Source organism: Dendropsophus ebraccatus, chromosome 3 (assembly GCF_027789765.1).
Source record: "Dendropsophus ebraccatus isolate aDenEbr1 chromosome 3, aDenEbr1.pat, whole genome shotgun sequence".
Classification (NCBI taxonomy): Eukaryota; Metazoa; Chordata; class Amphibia; order Anura; family Hylidae; genus Dendropsophus; species Dendropsophus ebraccatus.
Genome location: NC_091456.1, coordinates 95,527,891 through 95,544,109, shown reverse-complemented (window position 1 = coordinate 95,544,109; position 16,219 = coordinate 95,527,891). Strand labels below are relative to the sequence as shown.

The window sequence follows — 16,219 nt, the reverse complement described above, 5'->3', positions numbered from 1 at the left end:
GTAATACTGACTGTATATTTTGCATGTTCCCACCACTGATGACAATATGATTTCTATAGGTATATGTTATCTGTAGATGCATCTGAAACCACCAACCCTGGGAGTAGTGATTTATGTGATGGCATGTACCAGGCTAGTATCCCAAAACTGTAATGTTAGTATGGTGATTTTCCCATTCCTTTTACTGCATTTTCATATTATAGCTATAACTAAGAAGGATTATCCCTGAAAGCCAAAGCCATTGAGATGTGTATCCAAGTCTGATTAGAGTGCAGGCAATATTATTATCCTCTCCCCATTTGATAAGTACCTTTAATGAAACTGTCTAGGATACAATACCTGCGTCTATGCATGTCCCCTTGTCAGAGAAAGCTAACAGTCCAGTAATACATTTGATTAAGGCATTGACATAGCTGGTCCCAGATTGATATGGGATTTTATGTTTTTGTCCTGATAAAGCTGGTCTATAACATGGAAATGCACAGTGAATGTATTCTGTCTATAGCTCTCACCATAGGGAATAGTAATTGCATTACATAGACATACATTTAATCTGGTGCACAGTCCACGTGATACTTTTGGTTTTGTTTCATGGCTTTTGTTCCTAGTTAGAAATTGGTACAAACTGCAGAGAAAAGGGAAAAAAAAGTCTATACTAAATTAGATTTGCAGCGGAAGTATAAGTATTAGCTAGAAAGTATGCTGGACTTGGACCTGGTTTTACTACCTCTACAGTTGCCTGAACTAGACAACTAACATTATTTACGGACATGACGTCTGTAAATAAAATATAAGTGGAGACTGTTATACTCCAGGTTCATCTGTCTCTTATTCGGTGTAAGGAATGGTCCAGCTGCCATCCCCAATCCCACTGGCTATACAATCATAATCAATGGTTTAGTCAGGCCAACCATCCAATCTCTTCAGTTGTCTTCTAGGAGCTGGGAGAGCCCCAAACGTAATTCATTGAGCTGACAGATTTTTATATCCAGCTCATCCCCGGCTCTGCCGATTTCTTCCCGTATTCTGTCTCTTTCCAAGTTTGTATCTTTCAAACTCTGCTCCGCCTTCTGCAGCTCTTTCTCTAGTTCTTGGTTTCGATCCTCCAGCTCCTGCCAAACCACACAGTAAAATCAGGATTTAGTGAGATTGTGTGAAGGTTAAAGAAAAGACACAAGCCTACTTTTACCTTTTCTCAATGTACACAACTTAACAATTATACTAGACATATATTGTGATATACAGCATGTTTGTGTACACGTGGCCAGAGATTACAGATGAATTATCTATCTATAGGAATGTTGTGATGTGAGGAAGTGCATTCAGACTGTATTGTCAGTAAGGAAATATTTGGTCTTAAACATAAATAGGTATAATAACAGCTAGACCACTGCGTTTAACATTAGTTTATTATACAGTATATATACTATATCTCTATACATCTACATTATAGCTATATATACACACCAGCTTTTAGAGTAGAGCAGTGGTCAGTAACCTAGATAATGATCTGTCAACAATGGGAGGTAAAGAGCAGCACATCAAGAGAAGGAGGCTACATGAATGTATTTGCAAAAATATTTAAGCTGACAAGCACTACAAGTTTAACTATGTAAGCTGAGATAAGAATACCCCTTTATAAGCATTTTCAGTGCAATAGTTTACCCATATAACTCTAGGGAGCTATACTGTTTCTCCATATACCTCTACTTCTATATGGATTTTGCATGAATGATGGCATGTCCCATCACTATGCTTCTAGGATTAAACACCCCTTTAATTTAGTGCCTTACATATGCACATGGGCTTAGTAGCTAGCACTGGTCCTTGCAGCACTGGGGTCCTGGATTTCAATCTGGCAAAGGTGACATCTACCTGCAGTTTATATGTTCTCCCCATATTTGCATGGGTTTTCTTCAGGTATAATTTGGAATTTACTGTAGATTGTGAACCCAATGGGAACATAGACAGATGCAAGTCTGCATGATGACAATCTCCATACAGCAGGTGTCCTCAACTGGCAGACTGTGGTCCGAATCCGGACCACGGAAGCCAGCTGTCCAGACCCCTGCTGCTAGCTGTGCTCTGCACAGTAACTATAGCGCACAGGGGGGCTATATGTGAGGGGGAGAGCACACAGGGGGGCTATATACTACAGGGGGAGAGCGCACAGGGGGGCTATATACTACAGGGGGAGAGCGCACAGGGGGGCTATATACTACAGGGGGAGAGCGCACAGGGGGCTATATACTACAGGAGGAGAGCGCACAGGGGGCTATATACTACAGGGGAAGAGCACACATGGGGGGCTTTATACTACAGGGGGAGAGCGCACAGGGGGGCTATATACTAAAGGGGGAGAGCGCACAGGGGGGCTATACTACAGGGGAGAGCAAACGGGGGGCTATATGGGAGGGGGAGAGCGCACTGGGGCTATATGGGAGGGAAAGAGTGCTCAGGGGGGGCTATATACTACAGGGGGAGAGAGCACAGAGGGGCTATATACTACGAGGGTAGAGCGCACAGTGGATCTATATACTACTGGGGGAGAGCGCACAGAGGGGCTATATACTACTGGGGGGGAGTAAACGGGGATATATACTACTGGGGGAGAGCGCACGGGTTCTATATACTACTGGGGAGCGCGCACAGGGGTTCTATATACTACTGGGGAGCGCACAGGGGGGTCTATATACTACTGGGGGAGCGCACAGGGGGGCTATATACTACTGGGGGAGCAACAGGGGGCCTATATACTACTGGGGCAGTCACCCCCTTTGTACCTAATTTGAAAGGGCTGGTGAAGGAGAAAAAATGCCAGTTTTCCCACTAATAAACATCAATTCTGTATGTAAATAGTTAACCTCTTAACGATGCATGACGGGTATACCCGTCATGCGGCCGTTAAGAGTAAACAGAGAGGGCTCCCGGCGTGAGCTCTCTGCAGCGCGCGGTCCCTGGTTGCTAAGTGCAGCCAGGGACCGCGTGTATTAGCCGGCACGGCCGATCGCCGCGGCCGGCTAATTAACCATTCAAATGCTGCTGTCAAAGCTGACAGCTGCATTTGAACAGTGAATGTGGCCCCTCTCCCTGGTGTCTAGTGGGGGATCTCCCCCCCGCGATGCGATCGCGGCGGGGAGTTCCGTTGTACTGAGCCGGCCGGGGCTCAGCGTCGCTTCGGCGCTGTTCCCGGCTCGGCAATCTATTCCGATGGTCTGCAGCAGACCATTATAATAGAGCACCGATCTGATGGATCATTGCTCTATTATATACACAGGATTGATCTCAATGGGAGATCAGTTCTGTGTATATAGAAGTCCCCCAGGGGGCTTCATATTACTGTAAGGGAAAGTAAAAAAAAGTGTTTTTATTAATAAAAAATCCCCTCCCCTAATAAAAGTCTGAATCACCCCCCTTTTCCCATTTTACAAATAAAAATAAATAAATAAATAAACAAACAAACATGTTTGGTATCGCCGCGTGCGTAATCGCCCGAACTATTAATTAATCACATTACTGATCTCGCACGATAAATGGCGTAAACGCAAAAAAAATCCCAAAGTGCAAAATTGCGCATTTTCGGTCGCATCAAATCCAGAAAAATTGTAATAAAAAGCGATCAAAAAGTTGCATATGCGCAATCAAGGTACCGATAGAAAGTAAACATCATGGCGCAAAAAATGACACCTCACTCAGCCCCATAGGCCAAAGGATAAAAGCGCTATTAGCCTGGGAATAGAGCGATTTTAAGGAACGTATATTTGTTAACAATGGTTTTAATTTTTTACAGGCCATCAGATACAATAAAAGTTATACATGTTACATATCGTTTTAATCGTAATGACTTGAGGAACATATATAACAACTACGTTTTTCCATAGGACACACGGCGTAAAAATGAAGCCCCCCCAAAGAAAAATAATTGCGTTTTTTTTTCAATTTCACTGCGCATATAATTTTTTTCTGGTTTCGTAGCATATTTTATGGAAAAATTCAGCCTGTCATTGCGAAGTACAATTAGTGACGCAAAAAATAAGGGCTCATGTGGGTCTGTAGGTGTAAAATGCAAGTGCTATGGCCTTTTAAGCACATGGAGGAAAAAACGAAAACGCAAAAACGAAAGTTAGCACGGTCCTTAAAGGGTTAAACAACGTTTGTGAAAAGTAACAGCACGTTTCTTACTGATGTTCAGCTCGGACCTTCACCTGACAAAAGACACCGGTAAGTGGACCTTCACTAAAAGTTGTTGAGTACCCATGCTATACAGTAATGTGGAATATTTAAGTGGTATGGAAAATGAATAAATAAATGAAAAATATGGCATTACATTTTATTTGGATGTAATACAGAGCTGTGCACAAGGACCTGTCTCTTCTGACAAGCATTTTTTTACTGAATATATGCAATGCCTTGAAGTCAATGGGATGACTGATATCCATTATTCAATACATTGTGTGCATTGGACGTTATCATCGCGGACGTCAAAATAATGATCATGACAATTATTTTTGGACGTCTTTTGCAAACAGTGGACGTTTTTTATTAGTTCACACGCAGTTTTTCTTTTGTCACCGTTCTGTCTGTTTTTACCATTTAAGCGCAACTATAAAATATTTTGACCATTCAGTTTTAGTTAGCTTAGGTCATGATAAGACTTTTTGCAATATACATTAACCCAGGGGTCTCAAACTCGCGGCCCTCCAGCTGTTGCAAAACTACAATTCCCATCATGCCTGGGACAGCCAGCTTTGGCTGTCCCAGGCATGATGGGAATTGTAGTTTTGCAACAGCTGGAGGGCCGCGAGTTTGAGACCCATGCATTAACCCCTTAAGGTCAAAGCCAATTTTCGTTTTTGCGCTTTTGCTTTTTCCATTTTATGTTTAAAAGTCCATAGCGCTTGCATTTTTTCACCTAGAGACTTACATGAGTGCTTATTTTTTGCGAAACCAATTGTACTTTGCAATTACAGGCATAATTTTTCCATAAAATATGTTGTGAAACCGGAAAAAAATCATTTGCGCTGTCAAATTGAAAAAAAAAACGAATTTGTTTTGATTTCGGGGAGTTTTGCATTTACGCCGTTCGCCCTATGGTAAAACTGACTTGTTATGCATGTTCCTCAAGTCGTTACGATTACAACGATATATAACATGTATAACTTATATTGTATCGGATGGCCTGTAAAAAATTCAAACCATTGTTAACAAATATATGTCACTTAAAATCGCTCCATTCCCAGGCTTATAGCGCTTTTATCCTTTGGTCTATGGGGCTGTGTGAGGTGTCAGTTTTTGCACCATGATGCGTTCTTTCTACCGGTACCTTGATGGCGCATATACGACTTTTTGATCGCTTTTTATTACATTTTTTCTGGATTTGATGCGACCAAAAATGCGCAATTTTGCACTTTGGGATTTTTTTGCGCTTACGCCGTTTACCGTGCGAGATCAGTAATGTGATTAATTAATAGTTCGGGCGATTACGTGTGCGGCGATACTAAATATGTTTATTAATTTATTTATTTATTAATTTATATTTATAAAATGGGAAAAGGGGGGTGATTTGGACTTTTATTAGGGGAGGGGATTTTTTATTAATAAAAACACTTTTTTACTTTTTTTTTTACATACACTAGAAGCCCCCCTGGGGGGCTTGTATATACATAGCACTGATCTCTCATAGAGATCAATGCTGTGTATATGCACAGCAAAGATCCATTAGATCGGTCATAGATTGCTATGGCCTGCTGCAGGCCACAGCAATCTATTGCCGAGCCGGGATCAGCGTCATTCCGACGCTGAGGCCCGGCACGGGCAGAAGAACGGATCTCCCCCCCGCGATCGCATCGCGGGGGGGAGATCCGTGCCACTAGACACCAGGGATGCACGGAGGAAAGCACTTCAATGCAGCTGTCAGGTTTGACAGCTGCATTGAAGGGCTTAATTAGCCGGCGCGGCAACGGGACCCGCGCCGGCTAATAGAGGCACTGCCCGGCTGCAGATTGCAGCCGGGATCGGTGCCGTTCAGAGCGGGGTCCCGGCGGGACCCCGCTCTGAACACCCCCTGCGGCACCATGACGTATCAGATACGTCATGGGTCGCTAAGGGGTTAATAACCTAAAATGAACAGGTTTTTAAATACATAAAGCCAAAAGTCCCCTCAGAGCTCTCTTTGCCTCTGACTTATTTCTGCATTCCTGCTGGACACGCCCCCTCCCTGCAGATCCGTACTTAGTGTACGGACTCTGACAGGAGGATCAGATAACAGCCCTGACACAGAGAGAGACAGAAACAAAACCTCCTCCCCCCCTCCTAGCAGCACGTTTTCCCCCCTCCCCTCACAGAGGTGACTAAGCAGAGCTGAGGGTGTTGTGTGTGAGGAGCAGCGCAGGGGAAGAGCTGGATGGAGGGACAAGTGTATCCAGTGCCACCATCACTCCAATGTACTGCATGAGGGAGAGTGGGTGAGTCACTGAGGGGAGGACTACAAGTCCCAGCACAACACAGCTGTAGTCCTTCCATAGTACATATAACATTCACTATCAGATATCTGCAGCAGGTGCCCCCACCTCCATGGCTGACATTATCCTACAGTGTAATGAGAGCAGATGACTGTATCTAATCCCACTGTGTGTGATACCATCTGCTGGGGCTCTGTATCTAATCTTACATTGTGATACTGTATGCTTGGGCTCTATCTGATCCTGCTATGTGTGATACATCTGCTAAGGTGCTGCTCAGTAAATGGAGGGACCCAGACAGGGAGATGAGGGATAGGCCACGCCCACTTTCTCTCAGCCAAGAGAAAAATTCATTTATTCTTCTGAGCCAAACAACTGGGGATATCTCAGCGAGCACACACGCTATCAACACAATTTAGGACTCTTTTTAAAGGGTAACACATGGGCTTTTTATTTGAGGAATTTCATTTTTTGGCTACTGAAATTATAGTTACGCTTAAATTCAATGGACTTTTCAATTAAGACTTACCCAAAGGCCAATTAGTAATCCCAAACTTGAATAATGTACCAACAGCCATCATTGCACTAAAGGCCCTATTACACAGAATGATTATCGTTTAAAAATTCGCTAAAACATTGAAATGAACAATTATCTGTCCATGTAATAACACCCAACGATGAAACGACAAATGAAAAATCGATTATTTTGGTCCTTCAACATGTTGAAAAATTATCGTTGGTAGTTCGCTGATACATATTTGTTCGTGTAATAAGTCGTTTGCCGATAAAACATGTTGCGTGGGCTGTCCTGAGGAACGATTAGTGGCCACATAACAACGTAAAAGCGATCATTCATAACAGTAAACAGTGAATGTAATAACCGCAGAATCGTTCGATAAAAAAATCACTAGTTATCGCTAGGTAACGATTGTTATAGTGAATCTTTGAATAATGATCGCTACGTGTAATACAGCCTTAAGGGGAGGCCAGGCTGCTAAATGACGTCCGTTTCTTTGGACTTAAATTGACGGACGTCATTTTAAACAGAGCTGAAAAACGTGTGAACATAGCCATAGGGTGGTATTGAGAAGGAGGATAATTTAGAATATTGTTTTTGTTACCCGGATAACCCGTTAAAGGTTCATTCTGTTTGTAAACACAGCACAGGCCCTTGGACAGCTGAAGGATCCAAGCAAGCTCTTGACCAATACTGCATAGGGTGTATACTTTATTGTTTGTAAGCCAGAATATGCTTTAAACCACTGTGCTAAATACATATGTTGTATGTCACCAATATCTGACATTCTGCACAGTGAGGGTTATGCACCTAAAAACCAAGTGACCTTCTCAACATGTATATAAGGCCAATGGGCTGTTACATAAGTTGCAGTGCAGTTTGATATTTTATTAGTTGACATTAACCCTAATGATTGAGCGACAATGACTAAAAACTAGTGACTTCTTTGAGAAGATATCCTGGCCACATTTGAGTAAGAAGCATTCACTGAATGACATCTCTGCACATGGCCGCTGCATGATTGTTCTTCATGCTAATGCTCTGCTTATTAACCATGTCAACTAGGACGAATTGCATTTTCTGTGTCTGTTTATTAACACCAGCTCAAGGTCAGCAGTGATAAATCAGCTTCCACATACAGGTCCTCAACAATGGTGACACTTATAGAAGCCCATTGTTTCTATAACAGTGTACAGATACTAGAGATGTTTCTTGATCTCATACCTTCATCTCCTGGGGTTTTGGTACATGTAATTCAACAGAAACAGTTAAATGGCCTTACATTTAATTTGACTGTATGCAAAAGCATTTTCAACTATGTTATACAGTGTGAACCTAGCCTTAGTCATAAATACGTTAAATACACAATAAAAACCACTAATCATCCAGTTCAAGAGCAATGCCATCATATAACTTAGTCACAATAAGCATGTTTAACATTCATATCTGGTGTAGACAGAATGGGAGGAGAAACAGTATGAGATTGCTTCTGGCTTAGGAGGAATTTCTAATATTACCATCTAAGGCTATGCTCACACAATGTAACTTTTCTATTAATCGCGGCTATTGTTGCCGATTTGCTACAACGGCCGTGATTATTAGAAATGTTATGTAGCACTGCAGTCAAAGGGAATCCCTGACAGAGTGTATACACATAGTATACTCTCCAGCCAGGATCCCTAGTGGCCACAGGAAAAACTGACATGTCAGTTTTGTGCGGCCATTATTCATTAAATAGCGGCCGTGCAGAACTGACAGGTCACACAATGGAAAGTGCTGCTCCAGACTTTCCATTGTCGGCTTTAGTGAATTAAAATGCGGGCGCACACTGATGCATCACAATTCAGCACAAATGAGGACTATCCGGTTGTTACTGCAGTACTGGCAGGGATGAACTTCACTGACACCGGCTGTTCTGTGACCCAGCCGGGTCACAGAATCGCCAGTGTCTCACGTAGTGTGAAACCAACCCTAGTGTTATTGCTAATTTGGAGTCTGTCCAATTTACCCCACCCCCTAATAAAAGCTCCATTGGGGCCTTCTTGTTTTGGGTCATCCTTTACTATGGGTATTAAAATAGATGTGTGTTTCAAACAGGGCTGTGGAGTCGGTAAGCAGCAGGTCTGACTCCGACTCCTGAATTTTATCAGGTCCGACTCCTGCTCCTTCATAAATGGCCAGTCAGATAGCAGGGGAGTTGTTTATCACACTGGCTCAGCAGCTTCTCCCTAATGTCCTACATGATCCTGGGGGCGACTTCTGAGGAAATAAGGAAAGATATAAAGAAGCTTCTCCTGTGTGTGCAGTGGATGCAGCCAGTCTCCAGCCTCCATGTCCTGATCAACTCACAACTAGACTAGAAGGAGCAGGTGGTCTTTTAGTTTCTAACAAAATATTCACCATACACACAGAAACACTGCTAACAATGCCAGATACCTGTAATATAGAGGTCAGCCATAGTGATATAGAGGGGGGTCACACATAGTGATATATAGAGGGGTCAGCCATAGTGATATGGAGGGGTCACTGTGGGTGTGGGGACACGCCATAGCACACTCACACAGCCTGCTGCAGCCATAGCACACTCACACAGCCTGCTGCAGCCATAACGCACATACACACAGCCTCCTGCAGCCATAGCATACACACACACAGCCTGCGGCAGCCATAGGACACTGAAGAAAAAACCCACATTTAGGACAGAGGCTACTGCTACACTACTTATGTCTTCTCCTACTCCTCTATATTACACATGATATCTCCATATTACACTGCTGCTCATATACAGTCATCCAGCATCCAGGGAGAGAACAGCACAGATCTCCCCCCACACAATGGACTCTTCCAGCTCAGAAACAAACTGCCAAATAGTGACTGACAACTTTTCCATGACCACCCTTATGTAATAGGGCCAGTGTCCTATTAGAATGCTGCTCATAGTATATATTGATGAGCAAAACTTATAAAATTCATATCAAAACTCAATTCTAAATTGTTCTAAGATTTTTTTTTTTTTAAAGCTGGAGTCGGAGTCGGTACATTTTTTCCGATTCCAGCCAAAACTAGCTCTGACTCCAACTCCACAACTCAGACTCCACAGCCCTGGTTTCAAAACATTTTGTCAATATTGTTTATGTCTGCATTATAAGGCCATGTTCACACTTTGTAAGACGTCGGCTATTCCGTGACCCGACCGAAACGGCCAGTGCCTGAGAAGATCATCCCGGCTGGTGCTGAAGTACCGGTTGGATGATCTTTACTGCCGCTGAATTCGGATGTGGGCACATCCGTGCGCATCCGCATCCGAATTTTCCTCTGCACACAATGGAGCTTTCGGCCGGAGCCACACGCTCCATTGTGTGAACTGACATATTAGTTTCTTGCAGCGCTGATACGGATCCCGGCCATAGTGTATACCATGTGTATACACTCTGGTCGGGATTCCTTAGAAGGCAGCACTATGTAAGTTCCGTAGTAATCATGGCCGTTGTAACAACGGCCGTGATTACTACGGAACTTACATTTTGGGAACTTACATATTGGGAACATGGCCTTACTTTAGAATGGGGAAACAATTCACACTTATGATACATTTTCTCCATCATTTTTCTCAATATAAGGGTCCTATACAGTACATGGGCATATTTCAATGTCATGAGTAGTGCAGAAAGAATACAGTGCAGAAAGAATACAGTAAACTGCTCCTCCCTCATCCAATGACTTTTCCCTTCCAACAAGCTAGAATAACAGGGAGCCAACTGTGTATCCTTCAACAAAGCACCAGGGCAAAGCATTTCCATGGCAACGCGCAGCACGCTGACAAAGAGAATCCACACTGAAAAATACCCACATGTATGGAATACTTACTACATGCAGTGTATATAATGCACATTACTACATTATTATATCTACCATTACTGACTGTCTTCCAGGACATTATATAAGATCAAAGGCTATATATATATATATATATATATATTGTGGACATGTCACAGGAAAGGTGTTCGAGGGGAGGTACATCTCACCCAGGCTTCGGCACATGGTGAGGTGGTAAATCCGGGAAAGATCTCTTACTCAGCAGTATTATGCTGCTGAGTTGTTCTTTCCATTTTCCGGGCCGGATTTACTGGAATGGTGGGTAGGTTGGTAGTGGGACCTGCCATTCCCTTCCCCCCGATCCAGTTCGGTTGTTGCAGTCAGGTGTGCCCTGATTAGCCTGCAACAAGTCAAAAGCTCCACAGAGCTACAGGGGATTGCTCTCAGCCAGGGTGAACAGCCTGCATGCTGTGTTTCCTGGGAGCAAGGAGTACTAACACTGCTGGGGTCTATTCACACCCTGCGATACTGCCTCTGGAAGTGTCAGATAGGTGACCTGTGTTAGTAAGTGCCCAGACGGGCAAGACCTTTTTTTGTTTGTTCTGTTTTCAAGCATGGTATTGCTCTATTTACGTTTAATGGACTGTTTATGCCGCTAATAAACGCCAAGTTGACCTTTTATAACTCAAAGCCTGATGTGAACTGTGTCCACACACACCATCCCCCAGGAAGATCCCTACAATTGGTGCTGCGGAGCGGGCAAAACGGTTGCTAGGGGCAACGGTGTGCATCAACTTGGCTACAGCTGCGTATGTCCTGGGTGAAGGCTGCTGCTTCACTCCAAGAACAGACAAGCAACATGGAGGAGATGATGAAGCAGTTAATGCAAGTGAGTCTGCAACAACAGGCGTTGGTCGCACAACAACAGGCTCAGGCAGCCGCTAAGCAGGACCAGGCGGCCGCTAACCTTCGCCATGAACAGGCAATGGCTGCACATCAGCAAGTGATGGCTCAGCAACAGAGACTTATTGAACACCTGATAGCGAAGCAAGAGGCGTCTGCAGGTGCTAATCCCCAGCTGGTGGCAGCAGCCGCTCCAGAGACTGTGTCTGTGAGAAGAGCTGTGCAGCGAGCGCTGCAAAAGATGACTGCTGATGATGATATTGAGGCCTACTTAACGGTCTTTGAGCGGGTGGCTGAGCGAGAGAAGTTACCCTCCACTGAGTGGGCAGAAGTGATTGCGCCCTATTTAACAGGCGAACCTCAAAAGGCCTACTATGACCTCAGTGAGCAAGAGGTCAAGGACTATCCTCGGCTAAGAGCAGAGATACTCGCCCGACTAGGAGTTACTGCTGCTGTCCGTGCCCGGAGGGTCCGCAACTGGAGCTACAGTCTGGACAAGTCAGCGAGGTCCCAGATGTACGACCTGATCCATTTGGCAAGAAAGTGGTTGGAGCCAGACACCTCTACTCCTGCCCAGATCCTAGAGAGGGTCGTGATGGATCGCTACCTACGAGCACTCCCTGCTGATCTGCAACGCTGGGTGGGACAAGGTGACCCTAGGAGTGCCGACGAACTTGTCAACCTTGTCGAGAGGTTCCAGGCGACCGAGGACTACCTCCGTGATGTTCCTGCAGCACCATCACCTCTCCGGAGTGCCAGATCTGTGCCGTCAGCTGGTAAGAGACTTCCATCTATTGGGGGAGTGTGGAGGGGTGCTGATAGAGGGAAGAGCGCTCAGGAGGTGTCTCAAGGGCAAAAGACTGGTGGTGGTCCCAGGTGGCTAAGTGGCCCTAAAAAGGACTCCCTGCCAAGGAGACCAGGCCCTATCCAGTGCTGGAGATGCCATGAGACGGGACATATGTCTGCCCATTGCCCTCTTACCACTGAGCCCATGGAGTGTGACGCTAGCCGGCGTCAGTCGCTATTTGCAGAGCCGTCTTTTGTTGCAGTCACGGGACTAGAGACTGAACCACAAGTCTGCAACATTACTGTCAATGACTTCCCTGTTAAGGCGTTGCTGGACTCAGGAAGCCTTGTCACCTTGGTGCATGCCAGCCTGGTGACTGGGGACTTTGTGCCAAAAAGACATATGAGTGTGGTCTGCATACATGGCGATACAAAGGTGTACCCTATAGTACTGGCTAATGTCGGGACTGAACTAGGCACTGTACAATATGAAGTGGGTGTGGTTAAAAACCTTATGCATAATGTGATATTGGGGCGTGATTTTCCATTGTTCTGGGCTTTATGGGGAAAACAACAATCCCCTGAAAGGAGTGAGGAGACCCCTAAGTCTATTGCATTACCCACGGTAAATGATAAGAATGTACAGGATGAAAATGCTTTTCCTTTGCAGGTCCTGGCTGGTGAGGAAGAGGCTCCTCCCACTGACCAGAATGTTCCAGACTTAGAGGTGTCTAGAGATAATTTTGGTACTGCACAGTTGCAGGACCCCACTCTCAAAAATGCGAGAGAGCAGGTCACTGTTATGAATGGGGTACCTCAGGAACCAGAAGCTGAGAAAAAGTTTCCACATTTTTCTGTGACTAACGATCTCTACTATAGAGTCACTAAAATTAATGATGAGGTTGTGGAACAGCTTCTGGTGCCTAAGTCGTACCGGCGTCAGGTACTCGACATGGCCCATAATCATGTCCTTGGGGGCCACTTGGGGACATGTCCTTATTGGCCTGCGATTTATGCTGACATAAAAAAATACTGTGAGTCGTGCCCCACATGTCAGCTTAGCGCCCCAGTGTCGCATTTCCGCAGCCCGTTGGTTTCGCTCCCCATCATAGAGGTACCTTTTGACCGCATTGCAATGGACTTAGTGGGTCCCATTGTAAAGTCGGCAAGGGGACACCAGTACATTTTGGTGGTCTTAGACTACGCAACCCGCTATCCTGAGGCTGTCCCCTTAAGAAACACTGCATCTAAAACAATTGCGCGTGAATTGTTTTATATGTTTTCCAGGGTGGGGATCCCCAAGGAGATCTTGACCGACCAAGGTACCCCGTTTATGTCAAAGGTGATGAAGGATGTATGCAAACTGTTTAAAATCTCACACCTACGTACCTCTGTATATCATCCCCAAACAGATGGATTAGTGGAGAGGTTTAATAAAACCCTAAAACATATGTTAAAGAAAGTGGTGGAAAAAGATGGTCGGGATTGGGATCACTTACTTCCTTACCTGATGTTTGCTATTAGGGAAGTGCCCCAAGCATCCACAGGGTTCTCTCCCTTCGAGTTGGTCTATGGTCGTCACCCTAGGGGTTTGTTGGATATTGCAAAAGAGACCTGGGAAAGTGAGTCCACCCCATATAAGAGTGTTATTGAGCATGTAGCACAAATGCAGGACCGTATAGCCTCTGTAATGCCCCTAGTAAGGGAACACCTCCAGAGGGCGCAAGAGAGCCAAAGCAGAATTTACAATCGTTCTGCGAGAATCAGGACATTTAGCCCAGGTGACCGGGTACTCATTCTTGTTCCCACTGTAGAAAGTAAATTCTTAGCCAAGTGGCAAGGTCCCTATGAAATTGTAGAGAAGATCAGTGAGGTCAACTACAAGATACACCAACCAGGTAGAAGGAAGCCTTTCCAAGTTTATCACATAAACTTGATCAAGCCCTGGAAAGACAGGGAATCCTTGGTGGCGACAAACTCTGTTAATAATTTGTCACAACCAATCCCTCCGGTCAAGATTGGTGACACCCTATCAGTGTCACAGAAGCAGGAGACTAAAGAATTTTTGCAGGAAAATAAAGACAAGTTTTCTGACCTACCAGGGCGTACACATCTCATTCACCATCACATTGAAACTGAGCCTAGAAGCAGGGTAAACCTTAAGCCCTATAGAATACCAGAAGCACGGAGGGAGGCGGTGTCAGCCGAGGTACAACGTATGCTTGACCTAGGAGTCATTGAGGTGTCCCAGAGCGAATGGTCCAGCCCGATTGTGTTAATCCCAAAGCCCAATGGAACTTGGAGGTTCTGTAATGACTTTAGAAAGTTAAATGAGATCTCCAAGTTCGATGCCTACCCCATGCCCAGGGTAGATGAGTTGATTGAAAGAATGGGTAATGCCAGGTACATAACCACCCTCGATCTCACAAAAGGCTACTGGCAGATCCCCCTCACTCCTGAGGCTAAAGAGAAGACTGCATTCTCCACCCCTGATGGGCTCTTCCAATATGTAGTGATGCCATTCGGGTTACATGGAGCCCCTGCCACTTTTCAGAGGTTGATGGACTTGATTCTGCGACCACATCGTGATTACTCCGCTGCCTACCTCGATGATGTGGTCATTTTTAGCCCTGATTGGGAAAGTCACCTCTGTAAGGTCCAGGCGGTGTTAGAAGCCATAAGCGATGCGGGGTTAACCATCAATGCAGAGAAGTGTGCACTAGCCTTAGAGGAGGCCAAATACTTGGGCTACATTATTGGGAGGGGGTTAGTGAAACCACAACTAAATAAAATCGAGGCAATACAGAATTGGCCTAAACCCCTCACAAAGAAACAGGTCAGAGCTTTCCTGGGTATTACGGGCTATTACCGTAGGTTTGTGCCAAACTTTGCCACAGTTGCAGCCCCGCTAACTGACCTGACAAAGGGAGGTAAGTCAGCAATGGTGACATGGACTCCAGAGGCCGAGAAGGCTTTTCAAAGCCTTAAATCTGCCTTGTGTCAACAACCTGTACTAGTTACCCCTGACTTTAGGCAAGAGTTTCTGGTCCAGACAGATGCCTCTAATACAGGGTTAGGCGCCGTTCTCTCACAGGTCGTGAATGGCGAGGAGCACCCGGTGATGTACTTAAGCAGAAAACTATCCCCGGCCGAAAAAAACTACGCCATTGTTGAGCGAGAATGTCTGGCAGTGAAATGGGCCCTAGAGTCCCTAAGGTACTACTTGCTAGGCAGAAAATTCAAGTTAGTGACAGACCATGCCCCCCTAACATGGATGAAGCTCAACAAGGAGAAAAATGCGAGGGTGACTAGATGGTTTCTGTCCCTCCAAAACTTTAATTTTACCGTGGAACACAGGCCAGGAAAGTTACAGGCAAATGCTGACGCCCTATCAAGGGTACACTGTCTGTGGGGACAAAATGCTCAGCCCTCCGGTCTGAAAAAGAGGGGGGGGATATGTGGACATGTCACAGGAAAGGTGTTCGAGGGGAGGTACATCTCACCCAGGCTTCGGCACATGGTGAGGTGGTAAATCCGGGAAAGATCTCTTACTCAGCAGTATTATGCTGCTGAGTTGTTCTTTACATTTTCCGGGCCGGATTTACTGGAATGGTGGGTAGGTTGGTAGTGGGACCTGCCATTCCCTTCCCCCCGATCCAGTTCGGTTGTTGCAGTCAGGTGTGCCCTGATTAGCCTGCAACAAGTCAAAAGCTCCACAGAGCTACAGGGGATTGCT

General features: G+C 45.1%; 1 protein-coding gene across 7 annotated transcripts in view; it reads right to left on the bottom strand.

Annotated features, from left to right (window-relative positions):
* Positions 1–532: 532 nt before the first annotated feature.
* The window catches only part of HOMER3 (homer scaffold protein 3), a 126,125-nt gene continuing 110,438 nt past the window's right edge, over positions 533–16,219 (bottom strand). For all 7 annotated transcript variants that reach the window (XM_069962258.1, XM_069962263.1, XM_069962257.1 and 4 more), the window contains one exon: positions 533–1,112. In XM_069962258.1, coding sequence (XP_069818359.1) covers positions 924–1,112 — 189 coding nt within the window. In that variant the 3' untranslated portion in view covers positions 533–923. The remainder of the gene's footprint in view (positions 1,113–16,219) is intronic.